The sequence below is a fragment of the Eumetopias jubatus genome, unplaced genomic scaffold, assembly GCF_037043125.1.
Source record: "Eumetopias jubatus isolate StellerSeaLion01/CBP00866 unplaced genomic scaffold, mEumJub1_p1.0 scaffold_1, whole genome shotgun sequence".
Lineage (NCBI taxonomy): Eukaryota > Metazoa > Chordata > Mammalia > Carnivora > Otariidae > Eumetopias > Eumetopias jubatus.
This window is the reverse complement of record NW_028274807.1, coordinates 56,804,665-56,829,772: the sequence shown is the minus strand read 5'-3', so window position 1 is coordinate 56,829,772 and position 25,108 is coordinate 56,804,665. Positions and strand designations below refer to the sequence as shown.

The following is a 25,108-nucleotide window of genomic DNA, read 5'->3' as shown; positions in this document are numbered from 1 at the left end:
GACAAAAATACTGACCAGCTAATTATGCTCTTCCACACATCATGTTCACTGAGTTTACTACCACAGTTTTAGTGCAACAAAATATCTTTGAAAAGCCACTCTACAGTAATTATGGCAAGGCTCATTAAAATGCAGAGGTAAAGATTCCATTTGTATAGAAACTTAGAAAATAATGTTTGAAAAGGAAAGGTGTTTTATCAGGCTGAATATTTTTCTGTATACTAAAAATATATATAAACATTTCTTGAATTAGTTTTATAGTCAATTTTGATGTAGTATCATTTAGTGGTGATAAATTTTGAGAGGTATATGTTTAACAAACATTATACTTGAGATTATAGTCTTAGGTAAACATTTAATACACAATGCCAAGGTAGTTTCCTTTTTTTTTCTTTTTAATTTTTGTACCAAAAAAGTCATACATTTAATGTTGACATTTCTTCTTACCTTTGTGCCTCAGACCAATAAAGTACTCTGCATTAAAATTTAAATCTTGAGACAGTAGTACAGCATTGAAAAAAAAAATTGTAAAGCAGCTCAGATACATTGAACCCAGATTTTACATTTTCATTTGTCAAATTAGAATATAAAAAGTAAGCTTGAAAATCAAGTTGAAAAAGCTTATTCTTCCTCAAGAAAAAGTATGAACAATCTGAAAATGATCAACTATTATGAATGAAACATTGTACATTGGTAAGTCACATTTAGTGGTTGCTAAACATACCACTCCCTCCTGGAAATTACTGAACCATCTACGTGTGAAACCAAGTCATCTTCATTGTCGTCGTAATGTTCATCGCTGACGAACTTCATTCCCATTTTTAGATCTTCATAATAATCCATTGGTCTTTCAAACCTACTGAGATTTTCTACATTGTTCCACTGCGTTTTTTCAGGCTCTTCTAAATAGTCTTTCCGTATTAGATTGTTCACTGGATTTTTATTTTCTTTTTTCACACTGTCTGGGTAGGAATCAAGCTCATCTTGTTGAAGAACATCTATTTGTGATTCTTTTTGCATATCCGATGGTGGGATGTAGTTCTTGGCAAAGTAGTCTCCACGAAACGTCCGTCTTCTCCTATAGCAGAATATTCCAGCCAAAACACTTACAAGTACTATGAAGAGAGCCCCACCCACTACACTAGCAATGATTGTGCCAATTGTGTCATCCTTAATTGTTGCCAAAGTTGACAATGGGAAGGGCAACTTTTTTGGTTCTGTTGCTAGATCCTCGATGTCAGCTGTTGAGGGTTGCCACTGAACTGTAGGCTGAAGGGTGGTAGTAGTAGGAGGATCTAATGGAAACAGTAAAGATAGACAAGACACAGAAAGGCAAAGAATGTCAATGCAGGCTGATTCAGCAGCAAGTTGAAAAGACAGCACAGTTAATGAATATATATTCATAGTAACAATAGTTTTTCATTCTTAAGATCAGAATGTAGTGGTATTATATATTTTTAAAAAAATAACAAAAACTGACATTTAGCCAGTTACCAATGAAGTAAAAGGAATGAAAAATTACCTATGGTGTAAATCCTAAATTATTCTATTCCAAGTTTAAGCATGGTATTGTACTTCAAGGAATACTTTTTTTTTTTCTTTTTTTTAATGAAGAGCATTACTTAAGTGTCCTACACACAGCTGGCTTAAGAATTATCAGACAAAAAGATTAAGTAATCCAAATATACATTTTCTTAGCCAGAAGAACAAAGAAATAAAATGAAAGAATAAAAAAAAAATTAAAGTATGTTTTCTTAATATACATCTTTACCTAATTTCATTTACTTTTATAAGATCTTAACTTATCCTTAAAAGAATGAAAAACTATAGATTCTTGTTAAGTGGCCATAGTATAAGCTGTTGGTTTAATAATTCTCTCAAAAATATTTTCCTTAAGTAAAGAGAAATCTTCAATTTTTAGAAAGGACATATGTAGTACATACCATTATTTAGTAATTTAAAATAAAAAGCATATGTTTAAACTGTGTTAGCCAAATGGGCTATATTATCAAATGAGACTAACAGACAAAGACAAAGTAAAAACATGTTACCAAGTGTTATAAAAATGTCATCACCATGTCTATATCCCATGGGTAAGATATCTGAACATTTAGGAAGTTGAAGAATTTCAACCATATCTGCAAAATTTAGTGTCACATTGCTTTAGTGTGGAGTCTCAAAGAGTAGCTAATATTTTAGAGAGAACATTCTAATAATACTTAAATATTAGATGCAGATGATCCTGTGTATTGCCATTAGATTACAGAGTAAATAGCCATTAATATTAAAAAGCAACTAAACATAAATAGTAAAAATTAAAGATTGGTTAATTATCAATTAAGTGGTATTTGTAGGTCATGTTACACAAAACTCTAGAGTTTGAAGAAAGGATGAGTTAAAAAATCTTGAATTTCTTCTTTGATAAAAATAAATGACCCGAATGGTAATTTCCTATAATTAATTTTTAAATGAGTGGTACTGATAGAGCTTTTAAAAAATGATTGTTAGAAAAATACTAAATCTACATGGGGTAAGTTATTCTAAAATTACAAGCTAAAGAAAAATACTTACTGAAACAGGTTTCATCACGGAATGCCATATGTACAGAATGTGGTAAAAATTTAGCAAGTACAGTATAAAATTTAACAAGTACAGTATAACTAATTTCTTATGAATTTAAACCAATATAACAGGCAATCCTGCCAAGTACTTTGAAGTGAATATTAGTCATCATATTATATGTAGAATCAAGGAAGGGTTTTAATTTGTAAGAACCTATTATTCACTAGCTGAACAGATTCCATCTTAAAAAAAAATTGTGGAATTGTAGCATCATTTCTAGTATAAAAGTAGTAAAGCCTATCATAGAATGCAACTTCAGAGAACCAGGATATTAAAGAAATAAATTAAAAATGTATCATCTGTAAGACAACTCATGTATTTTCTGAGGTGGTAGGACTAATGGAAAAGTTTTAAATATTAAGTGTCATCTTTACAATGATTTCCAAAGAAAAAAAATTACAATAAACTGGCATCAGCATGTTTAAATGTTAAGTACAAATCACCTAAATAATTATTTGTAATTCACACATTTTTGTGCACGTAAGATTTTAAAACTTTTTGACAGCTCTTAATCAAATGCTATTTTTCTCAAAACAGTGTATGCACCTGAACTCTCACCCAGTATAAGATATATAACTCATTATTTTTATCAAGTATTCCTTAAAAAAAAAACACACACACACATTGCTATTTTTTATTTCTACTTGCAATGTTCTTTATGTAAACACAGAGGGGGCGCCTGGGTGGCTCAGATGGTTAAGCGTCTGCCTTCGGCTCAGGTCATGATCCCAGGGTCCTGGGATCGAGTCCCGCATCGGGCTCCCTGCTCCTTGAGGAGCCTGCTTCTCCCTCTGCTTCTCTCTCTCTCTCTCTCTCCCTGTCTCTCATGAATAAATAAATAAAATCTTAAAAAAAAAAAAAAAAACACAGAGGGATGGCCACTAATTAACTCTGATTTAACAAAATACAGCTTTCAGAAAATCTAACTAAAAAAAAAAAGTTACCGAAAAACAAAACAAAAACAAACCAAACAAAAAAAAGTCCCTATTTTAAAATCTTATTTAATTTTGTCAGTGGTTTAGACATTTTTTAACCTGCCATCTCCTCCTCAATCAAATAAAGATAGCATAGCCTCACTATTAATATGATTCCGTGGAAGAGGGACTATTGTTAATAATTATTTTGTATTTTAAGCAGTGGACTTATATAGGACAATGCACACAAGACATTTATTCACATTTCCGAATTCTTGCCCCGCTCCAAAATAACTGAGTTAGAATTTGCATAAGGAATCAAATGGACTATTTTGTAATCACTAATAGTTACTTATTTATCATAATTTAAAATCCTTTCCCACAGCATTCCTTATTTCTTCATTGTTTTTTGGTACTATTTGCAGAATGTGTGATAAATCAGTATATAACGAATGTAATGAACTAGTAGAGACTGAGTTCTCTACAACCAAATGAAGTTTTTTTTTTTTTTTTTCAAATTAATGAGTTCTGCCAAAGAGGAAAACAAAAAGTCCAGTAAGGCTTTTGTAGCTATAAAGTGTATTTTAGCCTAATATATTAAAAAAATAAATGAATTGATTTCTTTTTCTTTTAGACTTTATATGAATTATTTACATAACCAAAATCTATGAATTTTAAAGTTTCCTAATTAAGTGTCGATTCTTATGCCAAATATTACACCTAATTCCTAAAATCAATAGGATTCAAAATTCAAGATTTGCACAGGAATATACTTTGAGTTTTAGGCATTGGAGAACTTACATGATATATAAAAATTTGTTCCTCTATTCTCAAAGAGAAGTACAAAATATCAGGGGATAACACACCAAGAACTAGAAAAATCACAATTTGCAGCATTTAGTAATGGACAAAGATTCACTGTACCCCCATGACTAGTCACTGAAGTTGAATATTGTAATCTTGGATCAATCACATCTTGTCCAAAATCTTACACTTACCAATGTGGATAAAATGCAGAATAAAATTACAATTTCCCTCAAACAGAGTTGCTAACTCTGTTCTGAGTAGATCTTTTAGTCTCCAGTCATAAGATGCATTCATTTTAGAAATATTTTAAAAAATCATTTCCTAAATTTTTTTTCTCAATTTTAATACTGAGGTAAAAAAAAATTTTCTAGAGGAAAAAGGGTACATATAATTGACAATAAAAAAGATCAACATCTTGATTGTTTACTCTGGGTGAATTATAGCCTTTCATTCTGATAAAAGCCTACTAGGATTTACTAGTCATTTTGGAAAGGCAGTATTATATCTAGGATATTTCATGTCCTCCAAGAAGCTCTCAGGGGTGATAACTAAACTCAACGTAGTGTACTGTATTAAATATTAAAGATGCTGGATAGAAAGGTAAAGTCTAATTCTAATGATTACTCAAAATCATCTTATATAATGCTATCTTTCTGAATCACCTAGCAGTAATTAATTGATTTTTCATATTTACTCAAAATTTTATTTCCTCTCTTTTAGGACTTAGAGGTTGATCAAAAAATGCATGAAGTTTATCACCAGTGTTACGTTATTTCCCTTGTCAAAGAAAATAAAGCTATATAAAAGCACATTCTAGATTTTTAATTCTTTCCTGACTGTTTTCTTCTCAAATTTTTTCAGTCATGCAAGAAAAGTTTACTGAATACCTATCACATGCCAAACATTACTGCAGATGGTGGAAATACAGTAGTGATTAAAGCAGATGAAAGGACTTATGTTCTAGTAGAAGTATAAACAGAAAAGCATATAAATAAAACATGTAGATGGTGTGTGTCAATAAATACTGTAAAGAAAAATAAGGCAGAAAAGGAGACAGGAGTAAAGGGGTTAGAAAAGAGAAGTTTCAATTTTCAATTTTAATTATAGTCATGAAAGTGAAACTTGAGCAAAGACCTAAAGGAAGTGAGGGAAAGAACCATAAGGATATCTGAAGAGCTTTCCAGCTGGAGAAACAGCAAGTCAAGGACTCTGAGTTAGCAATGTTCCTGTTATGTTCAGAGAACAGCAAGGAAGCCAGCAACAAGGCCAAGTGAGCAAGGGATATAGTAAGAGATGAGGTCATCTAGGACCAGAGCATGTATAGACCCTTGTAAGTCATTGCAAGAATTGGTTTTCATTGTGGGTCAAATGAGAAGTTCGTGAAAGGTTTGCAGGAAAGAAGCGACATGATCTGACATGCCCTTTACAAGGATCATTCTGGCTGCTCTTTTGAGGATAAATTAAAAGTAGGAAGATTAAATGGCTCTTTTAAAAATGAAGTAAGGGTTGCTGATGGCTTGGGTCAGAACACTCATAGCAGAAGTGGAAAAATAGTAAGGTTCTACATATAATGTCATGGAAGAGCTGCCATGGATTTGTTGATGGACTGGATGGGGTATGAGAGAACAACTGAAATCAAGAATAAGCATCAGGGATTAAACCCTGAGCAAATATAAGGATGGAGTTACCAATGACAGAAAGGAGGGAAACTGTTGGGAGGAAGAGGTATGGTGGCAAGGGGCAGAAGAAAAATCAGGACCTTGGTTTTGAATATTAAGCCATAAATGCTTATTATACCTCTACACAGAGTAATTTTAATAGGCAGTTGGACACATAAGTCGAAAGTACTGGGAAATGGATCCAGAATGCCAAAAGATATAATAAATTTAGGATATCATCAACAGAATCAGTATATATAACAATGCCCAAATCGAGCCTCGATATTTAAATGATTACATAATACATTGAGCCTGAGATTTACAAGTAATATCCCATACCAAATTTTGTACAACAGAAACAAAAAGTAAGCATCCTTAGTAACTACATTCTAAATATACATTCCCTGTGGCTTTAAGATCCAAGAAGTAAGGGCAAAGGAAAAGGGAGAGACCTTTAAGGGAAGAAGGGGAGACTAATAGACTAATATTTAATCTCATTCTGATTTCCACCAAAGCACTGCTACTGGCAGAAAGGGCTGGCTAGGGATGTACACAGCTCTAAGCTTCTTGTGAGATTCATGCAAAAATATATTTGCATCATCCCTATCATGTGCCAGACACTAACTAAGTACTGAGTATTCAACGGTAAATGAAGCAAACACAAATTGCTTAAATATAAGGATGGATAAATAGTAAGTACACAAGTAAGTATACAATTACAAACTGTGGGAAATGCCATGAGAAAATAATATTGGGAACTGTTCTTAGATTGAGTGATCATACAAAGAATATAACATGAAAGCAAGCTTAAAATTTCTCTAAAAATCTAACTATTCAGTTTTACAAAATTACATAATTGCCATACAAACCTGCTTTTCTCAAGGTTCTCTTCCTTTTTCCTTTAATTTTCCATTGTTTAGACATGAAGATTGCTATAGTCTTGTAGTCAGTAAGTAGATGCTCAAAATATTTTATATAATTTTTATAAATGAGCATTACATTGATAATTTGTTATTTATAGCCACACCCATGAAAAATATATTATTAGCTCTAAATGTATTTTGTGAGTACCGAACTTACATACTCAAATTAACAAAACATTCATAGCAAAACAAATGGAATGTGAAAAATATAAGTTCTTAGTGGCTTAAGGACTGACAATAAGAAACATCTTACATTTCATTAGAACGTTTTCAGTAGCATTCCTACTTCACTCTCAGTAACTCAATATGATATAGTTCCATATCGAGTGACAAACTATGTTATTTAATAAGCCAGGTCATCAAAGTCAATATCCCATTTTTTTTATGAGACACCTGTGCCAAGAGTAGACACCAAAAAACACACAAACAAAACCCAGTGTTTGCTCTCGGGTATAAAAATGAGAGAACCTAGAAAAGTACACACTACCTATAAAAGGAATACACTTAATACTATGTAACTGAAAAATTAACTATAAACAAAGATCTTAATTAAAATGTATATAAGCTTGCTGCATAGACATTTTGACATTTCTTTAAGTAAAGTAACACCACTTTACATATGTGGTTCAGGTAGGGTTACTTTATTATATTTCTTTTGGATTATTTGGAAAACCTCACAGTGAGGAATCTGTATATTAGCAAATATAAATTACCAACTAGAACACAGCGTTATTATGACTGTTGTTATAGGAACAATTTAAGTAACTCATTTTGCGAGCAGATAGTAACTTACCTGAAATGTAGATGACCTTTTGATCACTTCTTTGACCAAGGGAATTGGTCACTTTACAGATATAAACACCAGAATAATTGAAAGTCAAGGGATGGACAAAATGAAGAGTATTGTCTGAAGCCAATAAACCATCAGGCCACTGTCCATCCAACCTAGATTTTAAAAAGCATGAAATTATTTTAAGCAGCTTCAGACTTTATTCATTGATAGCTATTTAAATAAAATATTACACTTTTGAGATGTTAGTGATTCAAGAACTGGCATTCTTTAGGTAAAATGCACTATGAAACGGAAATATATATGAATTTTCATTTCAATAAGAATGAAGTAATTGATAAAATCCATTCTTTCAAAATAGCAATTGACATAAGTGCAAGAAAGTCAACATATTAGAATGGGAGGGAAGGAAAGAAAAAAAATTAGGTGATTTTAAAGAATTATATTCAGAAAACTAGAAAAATATATTATTTGAAGACCTACAGTATCAAAAGAATTAAAAATAATTCTCAGTGAATAGATCTATTCATGATATATCTACAAATTTCTTAAGAAATTTAAGATAAAAGCCACTTAAGTACTGATAATGTTTTAGCACCTTCCATAACATATTTAAATATTTTTATGTAACATATTAAATACTTAACATATTCAATTCATACTGAGCAAATCTATACTGTGCCCCATTCAAAGACAGTTTCTAAAGCACCAAAAAGGGTCTTCTTATAAAATAATCTCATTTGTAAAGTGGGCATCTGTGATGGTAAAAACCAACGTGCCATTCTGCATCAATTACCAACTTTTAAAAATGGTGTCTAATTTGGCTAAGAGGTCTAGTGTATGCATTACTATAAACCACAATAGGAATAAAATCCCACTATGACAACTCTAAAGCCATTCATTGCAATGGAACTAAGTATACTGTTATACATCATACTGCCAACCTCAGGGTACCAAAAAACACACCAAGAGGCATTTATTTTGAAATTATTTTTAAAGCCTATGAGTTATTTTTTAGGAGAACAAAAAGTCGAGTAAACCAGGCACTCAACTATTATAGTTTGAGCTAAGCAGATTTTCAAAAGGTTCATTTATTCATTCACTCAGCCATCCATTATTTAATTGCCAGGAGCTTAATATTAACCATACTCTGCTCTGCTGGTGTTGCTGAGATACTGAAGTAAATAAGATATTGTATTTGCTTTCAATGGTCTAAGTACACAGAAGACTGACAACTAATTACAAAGAGAGTAAGAACAAAAAATGAAGAACAGTCAATAAAGTCTTTTACAGTGCAGGAACTTCAATTTGGCATTGAAGAAAAAAGGTAATATTCTTACATGGTTTAAAAAACAAAAACACCCAACGTTCTACAAAAACTTTGAAAAGAACCTTTGTACAAGCACCGACTTTCAAAAGGTGAACTTCTAGGAGGATGAGAATGAATATGGAGTATATAAATACCAATTATCTCTCTGCATTTTGAGGCCCAAATTCTAATCCCTTTAATTCTGAGAAATATAAAAATGGCTTATAATCCTTTAAAGTTGCTTATTCAAACAAGCCACAATCAAAAAAATCTAAATATCACATTAAACTCACAGCAAATGACATGCTAAGCACCTTCTACACTTTTACCTATGTTACCACTGTCTCTACCCTTACAACTCTATAAAGTACTATTATCAGTGAGGAAACAAAGGCTTAGAGAGGCTAGATGTCTTATTCAAGAAGACACTTCCAAGTATAGATACTTGGAAGGGAACTTGAAATTGTATGACTTTTAGAAATAACCTATCACACATCTTAACCAATGACTGCTTCCCACTTTTAAGAAAATGTAAATGAAAAAAACCTTCTCTACTTTAAAAACTGCATCTTTGCTTAAAGACAACAGATTGACTAAATACACTGTTTCCTTACTCCCACAAAATCCCACCTAAAACAAGAGTAAAGGAATTAAAAGCTATTAAAAACCCACTAGGAGAAAGAGAACAGGAGGCAGAATTCATCAGATAAGATGTTTCAACAAACTTTTAGAAGACAGAAAACAGACGGAGGAAACAATACATGCTATGAGCCACGGTTTCTCAGTCAAGAGTGATTTTGTCTCCAGGAGACAACGTGCAAGTCTGGAGACATTTTTGGTTTTCACAATGGGGTATGAGGCCAGGGATGCTGCTAAACATCCTGCAGTTCATAGGATTGCCTCCCCCAGCAAAAGTTTATCCAGCTCAACGTGTCAACAGTGCCAAGGATGAAAAGCTCCACGTTGGGCTGAAGAAGTGCCTCCAAGAAGCATATGAATGGGAATGCAGCCAATTTGGTCCAAGGAACCCAAGATTTGGAGTCTGACTCACTGTACTACTACAGAAGGCCAGAGTGAAGCAGAGGGCTAGAATTATGGACATTAGTTGAAAGTTGAAAAAACAGACTCCTCTCAACTTTGTACAAATACTAGGCATTTATGTTTTAAAAAGAACAATGAAGGTTAATTCAATAAATAAACCAAAAAAGACTTCCACTCTTCCTGAGTGACATGTGAAGCTTCCCCAGGGAAATAACTCTCTACCTGATCATTCTAAATGGTATCTACTATGAGTAAACCCCACTATAAAGACAGAGTTTCCACTCAGAATTTTAATACATTTTAATATTTTAATGCATCACTGTGAAATGACTGGACAACTGAGAAAATTAAGGAATATCTACAAAATGAAAAACCAAACAAAAAAACAAAGGAAGAAAAGAAGAGACAATAAGAAGCAGCAAAAACTCTCTGAAGAGGAAATAACTTTAGTACTGTGTTCCTAGGAAGAAACAAGACATTACATCCATAAAATAAGAAAAAATGCAATGAAATGAAAGAGAAATAAGAAAACGCTCTTAGAAATTAAAAGTATGGGGGCTCCTCGGTGGCTCAATCAGTTAAGTTGCCAACTCTTGATTTTGACCCAGGCCATGATCTTTGTGTCCTGGGATCAGGATCTGCGGGAATCTGCCTGAGGATTTTCTCTCTCTCTCTCTCTCTCTCTCTGCCCCTCCCCCTACCCCCCATAAATAAATCTTAAAAAAAGAAAAAAAAAAGAAATTAAAATATGCCCCCAAAATGTTTTAAATCAATTAAGTCAATGGGGAAAAAAGTCAATTTTCCCCCAGAAAAGAAATTTCCCCCAGAAAAAGAAATTTCCTAGGAAAAACAAAACCAAACAAAAAACTGTTTGAAAAATAAGAAAGGATGTTCAGTACACAATAAATAGGAAGTCTAGTAAAAGCAAATTAAAAAAAGGGGAAATGATAAAAAAAAATGACAAAATTATACACAGTTGATAGCTACAAGTCTCAAGACTAAATAAAGGCAGGCCCTAAATACTGAGAAATACAAATGAAAACCTTACTATAACAGTTTGAAATTTTACAGATAAAGAGAATTAAGGACATTCTTTGAGGCTAAGAATTATTAGGCTCAGGGAAAACAAAGACCTTAGACAAAAGAAAACAGAATTCCAGTATACTACTGGCAGTAAATAATATTTACCTGTCATAGGGAGGCAGATCAACGAAACCAGAAGCTGGTTCTTTGAAAGAATTAGTAAGACTGATAAACCACTGGCCAGACTTAGCCAAAAGAGAAGAGAAAGGACCCAAATTAATAAAATTATGAATGAAAAAGGAGAGATCATGACCAACACCAAGGAAATAGTTTCTATCAACAACTATATGCCAATAAATTAAGCAACCTGAAAGAAATGGATGCCTTACTGGAAACCTATAAACTACCAAGACTAAAACAGGAAGAAATTGACAACCTGAACAGGACAATAACCAGTAAGGAGATTGAAGCAGTGATCAAAAACCTCCCAAAAAACAAGAGTCCGGGGCCTGATGCATTCCCTGGGGAATTCTACCAAACATTCAAAGAAGAAATAATACCTATTCTCCTGAAGCTGTTTCAAAAAATAGAAACAGAAGGAAAGCTTCCAGACTCATTCTATGAGGCCAGCATTACCTTAATACCCAAACCAGGCAAAGACCCCATCAAAAAGGAGAATTTCACACCGATATCCCTGAAGAATATAGATTCCAAAATTCTCAACAAAATCCTAGCTAACAGGATCCAACAATACATTAAAAGGATCATCCACCATGACCAAGTGGGATTTATCCCCGGGATACAAGGGTGGTTCAACATTCGCAAATCAATCAATGTGATAGAACACATTAGTAAGAGGAGAGAGAAGAACCATATGGTCCTCTCAATTGATGCAGAAAAAGCATTTGACAAAATACAGCATCCTTTCCTGATTAAAACTCTTCAGAGTATAGGGATAGAGGGAACATTCCTCAAGTTAATAAAATCCATCTATGAAAATCCCACAGCAAATGTCATCCTCAAGGGGGAAAAGCAGAGAGCCTTTCCCCTAAGATCAGGAACACAACAAGGATGCCCACTCTCGCCACTGCTGTTCAACATAGTACTAGAAGTCCTAGCAACAGCAATCAGACGACAAAAAGAAATAAAAGGTATTCAAATTGGCAAAGAAGAAGTCAAACTCTCTCTCTTCGCAGATGACATGATACTTTATGCAGAAAATCCAAAAGACTCCACCCCCAAATTACTAGAACTCATACAGCAATTCAGTAATGTGGCAGGATACAAAATCAATGCACAGAGATCAGTTGCTTTCTTATACACTAACAATGCCAACTGTAGAAAGAGAAATTAGAGAAACGATTCCATTTACAATAGCACCAAAAACCATAAGTTACCTTGGAATAAACCTAACCAAAGAGGTAAAGGATCTATGCTCTAGGAACTACAGAACACTCATGAAAGAAATTGAAGAAGACACAAAAAGATGGAAAAACATTCCATGCTCATGGATCGGAAGAATAAACACTGTTAAAATGTCTATGCTACCCAGAGCAATCTATACCTTCAACACCATCCCGATCAAAATTCCAATGACATTTTTCAAAGTGCTGGAACAAACAATCCTAAAATTTGTATGGAATCAGAAAAGCCCCCAAATCGCCAGGAAATGTGGAAAAACAAAAACAAAGCTGGGGCATCATGATGTCGATTTCAAGCTTTATTACAAAGCAGTGATCACCAAGTAGGCATGATAATGGCACAAAAACAGACACAAAGACCAATGGAACAGAACAGAGACCCAGATATGGACCCTCAACTCTATGGTCAAATAATCTTCGACAAAGCAGGAAAAAATATGCAATGGAAAAAAGTCTCTTCAATAAGTGGTGCTGGGAAAATTGGGCAATATACAGAAGAATGAAACTCGACCATTCTCTAATACCATACACAAAGATAAACTCAAAATGGATGAAAGACCTCAATATGAGACAGGAAACCATCAAAATCCTAGAGGAGAACATAGGCAGTAACCTCTTTGACATCGGCCACAGCAACTTCTTTCAAGATACATCTCCAAAGGCTAGTGAAACAAAAGCAAAAATGAACTTTTGGGACTTCATCAAGATTAAAAGCTTCTGCACAGCAAAGGAAACAGTCAACAAAACAAAGAGGCAACTCACAGAATGGTAGAAGATATTTGCAAATGACACTACAGACAAAGCACTGATTTCCAAGATCTATAAAGAACTTCTCAAACTCAACACCCAAAAAACAAATAATCAAGTCAAAAAATGGGCAGAAGACATGAACAGACACTTCTCCAAAGACCTACAAATGGCAAAAAGACACATGAAAAAATGTTCATCATCATTAGCCATCTGGGAAATTCAAATCAAAACCACATTGAGATACCACTTTACACCAGTTAGAATGGCAAAAACTGACAAGGCAAGAAACAACAAACGTTGGAGAGGTTGTGGAGAAAGGGGAACCCTCTTACACTGTTGGTGGGAATGCAAGTTGGTAGAGACACTTCGGAAAACTGTGGAAGTGCCTCAAAAAATTAAAAACAGAGCTACCTATGACCCAAAAATTGCACTACTGGGTATTTACCACAAAGACACAGATAGATGTAGTGAAAAGAAGGGCCATATGCGCCCCAATGTTCATAGCAGCAACGTCTGCAATAGCCAAACTGTGGAAAGAGCTGAGATGCCCCTCAAGAGATAAATGGATAAAGAAGATGTGGTCCATATATACAATGGAATATTACTCAGCCATCAGAAAGGATGAATTCCCCAACTTTTACATCAACATGAATGGGACTGGAGATTATGCTAAGGGAAATAAGTCAAGTAGAGAAAGTCAATTGTCATATGGTTTCCCTTATTTGTGGAAATAAGGAATAGCATGGAGGACATTAGGAGAAGGAAGGGAAAAATGAAGGGGGGGGAAATTGGAGGGGGAGATGAACCATGAGAGACTATGGACTCCGAGAAACAAACTGAGGGTTCTAGAGGGGAGGGGGTGCGGGGATGGGTTAGCCTGGTGATGGGTATTAAGGAGGGCACGTACTGCATGGAGCACTGGGTGTTATACGAAAACAATGAATCATGGATCACTACATCAAAAACTAATGATGTATTGTATGGTGACTAACATAATAAAATTAAATTAAATTTTAAAAAAAGAATGCTTTTCACTAAATAATTTCCCTTTAGAAGTATGTGACATTATTACCTGCTCCACACAGATTTGAAGGGTGGTGGATTTGCATCAGCATTACACTTGAGATTAACACCTTTTCTTCCTACAAACCAATTCCCATCATAGCCTGTTACCGAAACTTCTGGAGCATCTATAAAATAAATGCATAACAGTACAAATTATCTTTTGTTAATGATAAATGCAACATATAATGATAAAGCATTAACATAATGACTAAACTTCAGAAGAACAGAAATCATTTTTCCTTCTGTCAATATACATAACCATTGTGGAAGACAGTAGTTAATAAATATTAGTTGACTGAAAGAATGAGTGCATGAATGGACAATGAGTACCCAAACACTAGGTGACTATAGCAAGTACAGTTCTAGTTATTATGGACACTGAATATAAGGATATTCACAAACATATAATCACCAAGAACAAAATATGAGTCCTATTATGAGAAGTGTAGATTTATGAAAAAAGGAAATACATTATACTATTTAATTTGATGAGACATGGCATTTAAGTTCCAAGTCACCATATAAAACTGTCTTTAAAGAAATGTTTAATCGGAAAGAAAATATCTCCTGAGAGTTACAAAGTCAATTATAGAGATTAGATTCCCTGTATTATAATTAATTAATATTCTATGGGTAAGTAGAGATGTGAGACAAACTTTCTAAGGCTATAATTACAACTAAAGTAAGTTATCTGTGGCCTCAACTGTTCTAAAACATTAAATTTTAACCATTCAATGCAACCCAAACGTCTTTTGATATATGTGCAATATAGTTAAATAAGCAATTATCCGTATTTACCAGCAATATAAATTTATGCACTTAAACCATACAATCCAATATGAATCATTCATTCAACTGTCGTATTGTTTAACTCCTAATAAGTGGCAGGCACTGTTTTAGACATTTGGTATAAATACAGACTCTGTCTTCGTAAAATTTATTTTCCAATAGTTTTTAATAAGGAAGAGAATATTTTAAAAGTATTAAACTAAAGCCTGTTATGAGAGCCAAGAAACAAAAGAACAGGGTCATATAGAGAAGAAGAACCTAATTCAGACTGGGGGTGAGGCCAAGGAAGGCCATGAACACTTCCCTAAGGAAATGTCACTTATACATAGCACAGGGACCCTCCTGTGAGTTACACAGTAAACTAGATAAAGAGTACAGGATCAGATGGGAAGTCAGAGAGAGACCAGGTCAGTTCAATTCTGTCAGGGAAGCTTGATCTATTATCAAGCAAGGTTTACAAAAAAAGAGTAGTAAAAAATTAAACTTATACTAAAGTACAATTAATTACCTTAGTAATTTTAAGAAATGCCTGCCTCATAAATAACAAGAATTAACAAACATTTTTGTAACTTACAATTGGTACTAAAAAGTGTTGCTGAAAGAACAGTAGAGAGATCTGTAAGTTTAATTTCTTTTAATAGGAGGGAATAGGTACTAAGGTAAGGTATCCCCAAAGAAACCTCCAAATTTTGAGATCTGAACTTTAGATATAAGATTTTATCTCCTTAAACTTTATTCACATGTTTTATAGGTCCCAATTAAAAAAAGGAAAAAAACCATGAGCACTCTAAGAATATTTTAGGAGTAAGGCAATAAATCTAAGCCATAATTATATAAGTCTTACATTAAAAGAAATATTTTTATATATTTAGGATTGCATTCAAGCAAACAACAACCAAAAAGGCATAATGTACACAATACAAATGAAGAAAATTTCAGTCAATTACTAGATACAAGGAAGGACATTATATATAAGAAAAATATTAATGGTACTTACAACTGGGATCTGAATTTTACAAGAAAAAGGAAAAAGTTAAGAGTCTGTGAAAGTAAGGTAGGAAAAGGAAAAAGAGAAATTTTAATTGGATTCTCCAGAGAAGTGAAAAGAAGGTTATCTGCACTCGAGAATAAAATGGTAGTAACATTTACGTAAGATAACTTCCCAAGTTCAACCCTATAAATGTTGAAAAAGATTCTCAGAATTAGCTTTAGAAACCATTACATCAAGGGTAACAAATATGTGCAATTTAAAATTTCATGTTATGTCATATCAAAAAATAAACACTAAGAACAAAAACTGTAACACCTTTTAAAAACCTATTAATTTTCATTATCCTTGTTTTAAGTTACGTGCATTATCACTTTTTTTCCTCAAAATTTTTAAATGCAACACAAAGAATGCATCAATAACAGCTAATGTACAGGAAAAGTATACACCATAGGTATATACACATACAAACTTTACACACAAGGAGCAGCCCTTAACAAAAAAATAAAAATAGGAGATGGGCCAAGCTTTGAACCTTATCTACAAGGGTTATTATCTCAATGATGTCTTTAAAATACTGTCTTACTATATGAGAATCTTACATGATCAGTAAAATCAAATGAGAAATAGTCCTGGAAAAACAAAGATTTTCAAACTAATTAATATGCATCTAGGCAGTAAAAGATTCTTGCTGAAAACATCATGGGTAGCACCAATAAAACTGAGTAATAGTTAAATTAATCGAACTGGCAAAGTAGTTGTTTGTCTCTAAGTACTGCACATTTTGAGGTATAAATTTCTACAATTTGCTTAAGTCCAGCCTATTTTTAAGGTCTAAAAAGGAGAAAGCTAAACAATTTTAGGTCGGAGAGCAACTTTAAAGTCATTGTCCATCTTTACAAACTAATAAAAATTGTTCAGGTTAAATGAAATTTCCATGAAGGTATTTTTAACAATTAAGAAAAAAAATGTCAATAAGGAAAAGATGTAAGAATATCTGAATATTAAATATTCAAACTAACAAGTCTGACACAATTATGTCACAGGAAGAAAGTTCAAATAAAATGCGTGACATGTTTAAAAAGCAAATGTTATTGTTTACTTACACTGTATATCTAATATGAAAGAATATCGGATGTCCTTTTCCAAGGCTGGATGTTTCACAACACAGGTAATCCGCCTTCCTCTAGCAAATCTGGTTGGAAACAGCTTGTACTGGCTGACAATTGTTGCCGTTTCATTTGGAAAAGAAGTTGTAGTGGATTCCATTTCACCAAGATCACCTTCCCAGTCAATATGTGCGACTGGTTTTCCAGTGGCTGCGATGCAGATGGCTGCTACCGTTTCATTTCCTCCATCAATTAAAGAATCTGGCCCTTTTATCAGGCTCACAGTGGGCTCAACTGTTTAAATTTTAAAAAACAATTAGTCACATTTCAAAGATGAATATATTTACATCTTTCCAAGCCATATCTAGCCATATTTCATAAACTTAGGGGCAAATGCATATAAAATCTACACATATGCTTTTAAGTAATGCCAACATCAGCTGGATTCTTGGAAGAGAAGATCATGAGCCAAGACAAACAAGAAGCTCAGCAAGACTTGAAAACCTTAAAGACGGTTCTCCCTAGGAGAGATACGATTTTTCTTTATACGGACCGATGAGCTTGCCCCAAAGTGAGTATATGAAAAATTCCTGTAAATTGGATAATTTTCATTATGAGATTTTAAATATTACTCTGAAAGGGGAAAAGATGTAGTTTTAAGACACAGTGCTTCATTTTGCAGCAAAAATGCTTATAGAAAATATAAATTAAGTTACCAGTATGGAACCGACACTGTTAAAATGCAATGTCAATAAGTTACATTTATTAGAATGTGTATCCCATTACCTTATTCTAGTATAAGAAAGGTCCTCAGCAAGTGAAAGTAACCTTAATGTTTAGACCTTTCAGTCTACTTTCCATATGTCCTACCTATCTCTTCATTTTTTCCAGCAAATTTCAAGTGCTTCCTTCTGCATAAATTCCTCAGTCTCACTTCATAAAGTATTTGCCTCAAGCCTATAGTTTATTCTGTATATTAAATTTTTATCTCAATAACTTATTCATTTCCAAAGTTTCCAACTGGTTTTCAATGCCATCTGTTCTTGATTTGTGTCTAACTATTTTTGTTTCATAATCTATTCGAGATACTAATATTTTCCTTATGTATTTCCTTATGTATTGCATAAGATGTATTATTGTAAAATAACAAAGGGGAAGTACATACAACACATGTAATGAATACTTTATATTCACATTTTAATCAAAAACATTAGTACCTTCCAGGTCACTCAACATGCTTCTTGATCTTAACACCTACCTGCCCAAGTATGAAATCATTATACTGACTTTGGAAATAAATTTTTGCTTACTTTCCACGACGGGTCTACAAGCAACAACTGCAAAGCTAAATAACAATGGCATTTTATCTGTTTCTGAACTTTACATGAATGGTATTGAACTATATGCATTTTTCTTTGACTCAACTTTGTGCTCCCGAGATTAATTTATTTGAGAATAATCAGACTTAATTTATTATTTTGAAATTCGGGGTTCTTTTTACTTTTAATTTTTAAATCATTTAAATTTACATGCAATTCTATAAATTATTAACTGCTATACGGTTTATTTACCATTGCACATTGGTGCTATTTCCTGTTGAGTATTAACAATTTTACAAGAAACATTCTCATTGGTGTATCATGGTATATTTGTACGGATGTTTCTCTAGTTTGTCCCTTGTAGTAGAATTGCTACTACTCTTTTTATTTTCAACTTTACCAGATAATGCCAAAAAGCTTTCCAAAGTAACAATTTACTCCTAATCTTAGAGTTCCTATCAGTTCAGACACACACCACAGTTGATACTGACTTCTCACTGTCTGTCCATCTTATATATAATGGCGTATTGTCGAGACTGTATTTTTTAATTTCTCATATTATGAATGAAGTTAAAGGTCTTTCCATGTTTAGGCCATTTGGAATTTCTTCTGCAAAATGCCTATTAAAGCCAACTGCTTTTTCTTATTGATTTGGAAGGAGAGCCCTTTTTTAAATTATATGTGGTAAAAATATCCTCTACCAGTTTAGGGCTTATCTTTTTGCCCAATGGTTGTTTTGATGAGCAGAAGTTTTAGTTCAAACGTACTAAAATTGATCAGTTTTAACTGCTTTTATACACTAAAAATTACTTCGCTACTTCAAGGCCAATTACTATGTGATTTTTTTTATAGTTTCCTGCAGAAATTTTATAGATTGACTTATCTCTTCAAATGTTAAATGATGCTGTTTAATAGTCTGTATCTGATAATTCCAACATCCTGTATCTTTGCATGTCTGTTTCTGTTGTCTTATTTGTGCTGGCTGCTCCTTGTGGGGTGTTCTTTACTTGTATACCTGCCGATTCAAGGAGACTATATGCCTGTGTTTGAGTAACTAAGGTAGAAATAATGTGAGGTCTAGAATAAAGATACTTTTCCTCTAAAAAAGACCTGAGTTTTCTTCTGCCAAACTCCTGAAATCACTAACCAGTCCAGGATCTCCTGAATTTAAGATCAAACCACTTAGATCATTATAAACCTATAAAGTCTGTAAGAAGGCTGGTTTATTTCTAGTTTCCTACTATTCCGAAAATGTAAGCCTTTGGATACCAGGTGAATAAGAGAAGAGTAATTAGACATCCCCCATCTTGAGCAGAACTACACTTAGAAATTTGTCTCTGTCTTCTCAAGGCTTTCAAAATCGCAGCTTAGCATCTCAGGTGTTTCTTCTGAATTATCAAAAGTCCTCAGAGGTTGAATGCAACTTTCAGTGCTAGGCTTATTTTTGTTTTTACCTTCTCCTAGATTTTGATCTACTTATATTTCTCACTATGTTCTTACTTCCTTGAAGCTTTCGATGGTATTTTATATTTCACTCCCAAGGGAGAGTTGGTCTGAACAACTTATGCCATCATTAATAGAAACTTTTAAAGTCAATTTTAAGTTACGTTATTTCTGTTTCTTCTGAAGGGAATCAATCTCCTGGTTGTAGACTTTATTGGCTTTCTAAAGTTACTTTTCTCATATACTTCAATATTTTAGTTAACTTCTCTATAACCTTCCCTGTCTAGCAGTTTTGCTGTTGCTTCCTCTTAAGATGCTACCAATGCCTTGTGTACTTGAATGGCAGGAACATGGTTTTCCTAGCCCTGTGTAAAGACCAGGATTGTTACTTAGATCTAATGCTTTCTGCTGGTTCTTTCCCCAAACCTCAAAAGTTTCCTCTCCCATGGACACAGATCACTACTAACCCAAAGACTTCAGAGGGCCCTTCTGTAGATCTCTAAAACACATACTCTCTGATGCTCTCTGCTTTCCAGTATTTCTGCTCCACGAATTCTAATCACCTGTCCTCCGTGAATTCCAGTATGTCTCTCTTACTCCCTGACACCATCATTCTCTGCTTCAAATCCTTGTCACTGAGCTGTAGCCTGGAAACTGCCTAAGGAGGAAGCTAGAACATTATAGGGACTCACCTTGTTTGTTTCCCTTCTTTCAGGGATCATAATCCTACACTGCCTACTGTCCAATGACTAAAAACTGTTTCTTATTTGCCTGGTTTCTTGTTCTGAGAAAGAGGGTAAATCCAGTCCCTGTATTCCATCATCCACAGCAAGGGAAGTCTATTTTTTTTAATTATGCTTAATTAGCCAACATATAGTGGAAGTCTGTATTTTTATTGCAAAAGCAGTATTTCTAAAAATTGGGAAAATGGGGAAAAATTATCCACAACTACAATATCCTAATTCAGTTATTATCATTTTCTTCCACTTCTCTTTCTTTTTCTAGTTTCCATATGGATGTAATAATCATGGCACACCTACAATTTTTTGGTTCTTCTCCTCAGGCAGCAACACTTCTCTTAACCATAATTTTAACAACTATAAAATATCCCATCAAGAGAAGTAAGCAATTGCAAAACAACTGTTCTACTGTGGGGCATTTGTTGCTAAATTTTCCCAAAGTTTTTTTGTTATATCACATTCCCTTAATTTGGCTTCTATTAATACCACTCCACTGAAACGCTAATGTTACCACGTAATCTACAGGCTTAATATTTTTGTTTGCCATTCTCTTTGACTAATTTGGTAGGAATCAAACTTTGCCACAGTTCTTCACATTCAGTTCCAAAAGAATTAAGTACTAATGCCTTAAGGTCCCTGTTCTAAGTAATGAATTGTCATCTGGGCTACACATTTAGAATACTAGCTAAGCACCATTCTTAGGAAAACTGAAAAAAATGGTTATTCAAATCATGTTCAATAGGGCTTAATACTCACTGTGGAAAAAAAACTGCTAGAATAATCTTAAAATTTTTATCTTCTCCTGTTACAAGTAGTATTATTTTGCCCGAGTTTTCCTCAAAGCTCTCGTTGAGCTCTTCATCTCTATTTCTTCTAACCTCTGCCCTAATAAATACTGGGTTCTGGGCCTTCAGTTACTGTTTGCATCTCCCTTAGAAACTTTTATCTGATACACACTACTATCTACATGATCCCTAATTTTCTTCAATTTTGATACAAGGCCTGACTCCACAGTTTCTAACCACCTGCCTGGTGTTGTTTGCCTATATATACTCAAACTCACTAAAGCAAATGACTCCCAATCTTAGCCTCCCAATCCCAACGCCTGGTTTTCATTCAGACACGCCCATTGGAATTAATAACACACTTACTCAATCACCAAGGTTCAAAACCTGTTTATGTTCAAACCTCCTTTGTTTCTTGTATCCAATCAGTTACAAAGTCTTGACAGCTATTCCTTTGTAATAGCTCCCTTCTTCCCTCAAGTGGCGGAAATCAGAAAATTAATTTCAAGCTTTCATGGCCACATGACTGAGGGATTATGATTTTAGGACTTCATTTCAATCCATCAAAAACACCAGACTAATCTTCATAAATCACAACTTTTATCACATTACTCCCTGAATCTACTCTACTATAACTTAAATATCCCTCTAAGCAAGGTGAGAAGGTGATCAAAGCAGTGTTTCTCAAACTTTATTCTGCATACAAATCACTTAGAAATCCTGCTAAAATGTAGACTTATCATTCAGTAAGGTTGGGAGGGGCCTGGAATTCTGTATTTCTAACAAACTCCCAAGTGCTGCCAATGCTGCTGGTTCAGCAATCACATTTTACATAGCAAGAGTCTGACGGTAAAAGAAGGGAGGCGAGAAGTACAACACCTTACACCAACTTGGCATTTCTTAGTAATACAAAGCTCAAATTCCCCATCATAACATTCAAGCTACTTTAATGCAGTCCTACTCAACCTTTCTACCCTTCAATTCTGGTACTTTATATAAATCCTCTGAACAATCAACAAATTATTCAGTGGTTCCACTAATGAGGGTTCTCAACAATGAGCGATCTCTCCCCTCCTCTTCCAGAGGACAACTTGGCAATGTCTGGAGACATTCTAAGTTGTCATAACTGCTACTAGCATCTGGTGGGTAGAGGTCATGGATGCTACCAAACAGTCTACAACGGACATGACAGCTCACTACAACAAAGAATCCCGGCCCAAAATGTCAACAATGCTGACGCTAAAAAGAACTCTACCCTAATGTATGTTGTTTTCTGCCTCCCTGCACTGGCTCATTTATTCTCCCCATACTTATTTCCCTTTTGCTTACCCTAAACCTACCCAAAATTCAAGGACTTTTGTAGACTACTAAGTTTCACCAATCCATTCCTACACCCTACTTAAATAACACTTAAATGGTGTATGACTGCTATATACTAGGAACTCTTGTAGGCCTGAGAGAGAGAGTTAAATTTTGAAGTACAGAGATGCAGTCCACCACGTGTTTATAATGGAGAAAACACACAACGGTATGGTAACTGCGGGCAATAGATAAGCTCAAGATACAATGGCAAAAGAGCCAAAAAAGAAAAAAAAAAAACATCAAACTGCAAGTGGGTATACATTTCAACAACGGCTTCTAAAAGACTGTGGTTTGTAAATAAGAGTTAAATACAAGAAAGTAGGAAGAGAGACAGGAAGAAAAAGAAAGCAATCCAAGAAGAAAGAAAAATACATGCAAAACATAAACAGGTATTACCAGAACTGCAAATAGTTCATCATGATTATTAAATCTGTGTTATTAGGAAAAGTGGAGAAAGAGATGAAATAGATGAAGCTAGAGACATAGGCATGGGTAAAATCATGACTAGTCTTGTACTATAAACAGTCTTGAGTTTTAAACCACTGAGTACTGTATTAATTTAAGGGGAATTACTAAAATTTATAGCAAAAAAAGCCTTTACTCCCATGGGTTCCCTCTTCCACACACAAACTATTATTTTCTAGCCAATGAACTTCTTTGGTGACCTTTTTCACCCTGATGGTCTGCACTTGATTTTTCAGATATTTATTTTATGCCTTGTCTTCTAATCAAAATGTTTCTCAAAAGTATTAATTTCATAAACATGAGTTATATTTTCCTGCAGCTGTTCGGGCAGTGTGATAAACATATGAAGTCCTCAAATATTTAATTTTATTTCTATTTTTAAAAAGTATCTTTCAACATGAAAAAAAATCTAGACAAAGCTGGACGAAACGGCTCTCCTGCATGTCAGAGACCCTGAAACGATGCCTTTAAATCTTGGGGTCTGCGAACTTGTTGGCTGCTCGGGAAGCAGAAACTAAGACCAAGTGAGGAGCACAAAGGGCTTTTTACTAGAGCGTAACACCCAGGAGAAGAGTGAAGGAGGGTTGGGGAGGGGAGCTATCAGCAGATCCAACCAAGTCCCCAACAGACAAACAGGTAGATGCAGAGCAGACTGCCCATTAAAGGAGTCCTACTGTGAGTGGAAATGGCTAAGGTTGCTATTAATCTTTACTCTATTATTCTAAAAGTACAAGCGAGTATTTCCAAATTGGTATACCTTTCACTGCAAGTGGCTATCTTAATGCTAATAAGCTCATTTTAAATTCCACCATAAATTCTAAGAGTTATCAGACAGGAAAAAGCAGATCGCTCATTATGAGCAACGGCCCAAGATTTAAACAGCTATGAAATCCACAGTAGCAGAAATAAAATTTGATTTCAGAAACAAACATGAAGTTTATCAATGGCTCTAAAACAACAGTCATTTAAATAAATGGAAAAGCTTATTTAAAAAGGAAACTTAAAGTTTGAAATTTTGAGAAAGAATATTGAAAATGTAAAAAACACTCAGCACTTAGTATTATAAATAAAAAACAATCTTTCATGAAGAAAGTAAAATAACTAAGAACCACATAGCATTATATAGATAGGTAGGTAGATACAAAATTTTGTTTAAATTGAGACAGCTGAGAATCACAGAATTTTAAGACAAAACTTGAAAAATCACATTTGAATTATTTCAAATCTAGATTTATATATATACAATCAATTACTTTAAAATCTTGAAAAAACTTTTACTACAATCCTTGCCACTACCACAAAAATATACAATTCAAGCATACCTACCTAATACAGTTACAGTTGTAGAGGACTGAGCATTTCCAAGTGGGAATGTAACAGCTTTGCATATGTATTTTCCAGAATCAGAGAATCCTATGTTATGTAGAGTAATTGTCGCATCATTAAGTGAATAGTTTTTAAATAAGACTCTTCCCTGATACTCTCCTTGAACAGAGAATCCATACTGAGGATGATGAACTGCAACAGTCTGTGAACTTTTGCCATGGATCTTCTCCCATGAAATCTGTGTTATAGTTTCATTTACTTCTATTAAACACTTCAATGAAACATTCTTTCCCCATACTGCTGTGACATGTGGCTCCACAATAATTGGCCCAGCTAAGGCACCTATGGGGGAAAAAATAGTTCTTAAAATACAAAAAAGTTATACTAACATATGATCATTCTCCCTCCCTTCTTCTTTCCCTCTGTCCCTCCCACAAGCCCTTCTATAGGTGCTCACCT

At 33.9% G+C, this 25,108-nt stretch overlaps 1 protein-coding gene across 1 annotated transcript in view; it reads right to left on the bottom strand.

The window, feature by feature from the left end:
* Positions 1 to 714: 714 nt before the first annotated feature.
* The window catches only part of NECTIN3 (nectin cell adhesion molecule 3), a 64,680-nt gene continuing 40,286 nt past the window's right edge, over positions 715 to 25,108 (bottom strand). The window contains exons 2-6 of the mRNA XM_028110554.2: positions 24,650 to 24,991; positions 17,207 to 17,503; positions 14,331 to 14,448; positions 7,718 to 7,869; positions 715 to 1,295 (exon numbers count right to left, since the gene is read on the bottom strand). Coding sequence (XP_027966355.2) covers positions 715 to 1,295; positions 7,718 to 7,869; positions 14,331 to 14,448; positions 17,207 to 17,503; positions 24,650 to 24,991 — 1,490 coding nt within the window. The remainder of the gene's footprint in view (positions 1,296 to 7,717; positions 7,870 to 14,330; positions 14,449 to 17,206; positions 17,504 to 24,649; positions 24,992 to 25,108) is intronic.